Source organism: Apaloderma vittatum, unplaced genomic scaffold (assembly GCF_000703405.1).
Source record: "Apaloderma vittatum isolate BGI_N311 unplaced genomic scaffold, ASM70340v1 scaffold33597, whole genome shotgun sequence".
In the NCBI taxonomy this organism is placed as follows: domain Eukaryota; kingdom Metazoa; phylum Chordata; class Aves; order Trogoniformes; family Trogonidae; genus Apaloderma; species Apaloderma vittatum.
In genome coordinates, this window is record NW_009728429.1 from 1 (window position 1) to 2,245 (window position 2,245).

At 51.6% G+C, this 2,245-nt stretch overlaps 1 protein-coding gene across 1 annotated transcript; it reads left to right on the top strand.

The window, feature by feature from the left end:
• Nucleotides 1-4: 4 nt before the first annotated feature.
• Nucleotides 5-434, top strand: MRPL51 (mitochondrial ribosomal protein L51; the record flags this gene model as incomplete). Its single annotated transcript, XM_009874086.1, has 2 exons — nt 5-74; nt 229-434. Coding segments are annotated over 2 exons (276 nt in total), but the record flags the coding sequence as incomplete, so codon positions are not given.
• Nucleotides 435-2,245: the final 1,811 nt, after the last annotated feature.

The window sequence follows — 2,245 nt, forward strand, 5'->3', positions numbered from 1 at the left end:
GAAGCGTAAGCAGGTGGATCGGTGGACGAAAAAACGGGCCTTGTTCGGGGTCTACGACAACGTGGGCATCCTGGGTAAGACACCCTCCGCTGTAAACCGCAAGGTGGGAGGGCGAACCCACCTGCGGGCAAGCGGCTCCTCCAGCAGAGAGAGGGGGGGGGGGGGGGGGGGGGTGCAGCCCATCTGGCCATTACTTGTGGTCCAGGGCAGCTTCTCCTTGAGAAAAAGGGCTTCTTGCAGTCTCTCCTCCCTGCTGCGTGGTGTCCACCTCTTGGGAGGCAATCCTCTTCCTCCTCGGGAGTCCGGAGCTGCAGAGGTGCATCCGCAAGAAACAGATGGTAGGAGATCGGATGTTTGTAGATGACTACAACAAACTCACCAAGAGGATCCGGTACCTGTACAGGCGCTTCAATCGCACTGGGAAGCACCGCTAGGAGCAGCTGTGGGTTCGGAACGTGGAGCGTGGTTTTGTAGCATCATGGCCAGAATAAAATGTGCTTTCACACAGTTGGGTTTCCAAGTGCTTTCTAAAATTTTCACTGTGCATTCCTGGACTAGCCCAAAGGTCCTCCTGCTGCCCCAGGCCTGAGCTCCTCTGTGCAAATTCTGCCTCCTCAATCATTTCTGACGTGCTTCTCACAGACATCTGTTCCAGCCTGCATCCCTGAACTTGGACCTGAGAGTCTTCTGCTTTTTGGACAGGTTGTAGCATCCTTTCAGTCTTCAGGAGCTCCAGGTTCTCATGTACTGTTTGACAATTTTAGTGTGCTCCAGCTTAGATTTTTTTTCCTGATAGCCAATTTTTCAAGTTAGTGCTAAGAGTGCCTCCTAATACATCTTGCTCACTGGTTTCCCCCTTGCCCTCCATTTATCCATGATTAATATTCCTTGCCCTCCATTTATCCATAATTAAGTGTGAATGGTCCAAATGTTAGTTGAAATGGCATCAAAACCTTCTTAAGAACAGTTTGTCTCTGTTTCACTCTGATGAGTCAAAGCTGGCATCCCTCCAGTCCAGCATCACAAAGACCATTATATACTCAGAAAAATCTGTATGATGAGCAGGTGTTTGCCTATCTCTTTTCTCTTAATTGTTAATTTGACTCCTAGGTAATTGAGGAGTTACCTCCTGACTTGATGTATCTTGTTACTGAGCAATGCCACTCCATCTTCAAAATCACAGGTCTCAAAGTGGCAAGGAATGAAAAGAACTTCCTTTAGGTCTAAGCCTTAGGAAGATGAAGGCAAATTCTCTGTTCAGGCAGCTGAAGCCCCTGTTCTCAGGAGCAGGGTGGCAGACCTGTGCGACTCCATCCAGAACGTGATGTGAATTCAGGAGACGTGCAGGGACCCAAGTGGAGACAGCAGGCACCTGCAAGAGAGCAGCTGGGGGTTATTACCTGTGTAAATGCAGGTGTGGCTTATGTACCCTTTTGGCTGATAGTACATCAGAAACTGGGAAAGTGTCTTGTTCCCTTTGCTACCTCAGTCCCTATGCACCAAAACTTGGCAAGGGCCCCATGGGGCAGCAGTTTCACAAGCTCCATCTTCTCTTATTCGCAATGGTTGTTGGAACAGTCCTCAAACTGCGGTGGGAAGGTTGCCAAGCTATGGAAGCTTCTTTTGCAGCTTGTCCAAAGGCACAGCTTAAAAACCTTCCGTTCTGCTGAGGCTAGTGCTAGGTTCTACCTTAACCCTCAGCAGCCCTATCCGCACATCATCTAGCTCTAGTCACAACCCTCTATTAAGTCTTCACCTTCCTTGTAGCCACAGTCTTTTGGCTCCCAGGCTGTAACTTGTATCTGCCTTGTCCATCTACTAATGTATCAGATCTGATGGTGGAAACTGTTATTAATGGCCTCTTTCGCCACGTGAAAGGGAAAGGTGCGAACCAGTCACCCGACACCCTACTCACCGCACCAAACGCCGTAGAGAGAGGCTTCTTGTGCCAGGATTTTGTCCTGAATTGAAGAATCCGCCCTCCCGATCCCGCAGGCCCCTTCTTGGGGCTGCTGCTGGAGCCTGATTTCCCCCGCCCTTTGCGGACTAGCGTGGATCCCCTTTGATGCCGTGCCCTACGGTGGAAGCGGGCCAGCGACGCCATATCTTAATTGCGGGAGCGGCGGCTTAACCAGAGCCAGGGAACACGGAGGCGGGAGTTGCGGAGGCGCTCCCCAGCCCCCCCGCAGGCACCGGCAGGGCTCGCAGGTCAAAACCGTGTGGGGCGTTCGGGCCTTACCTCGGG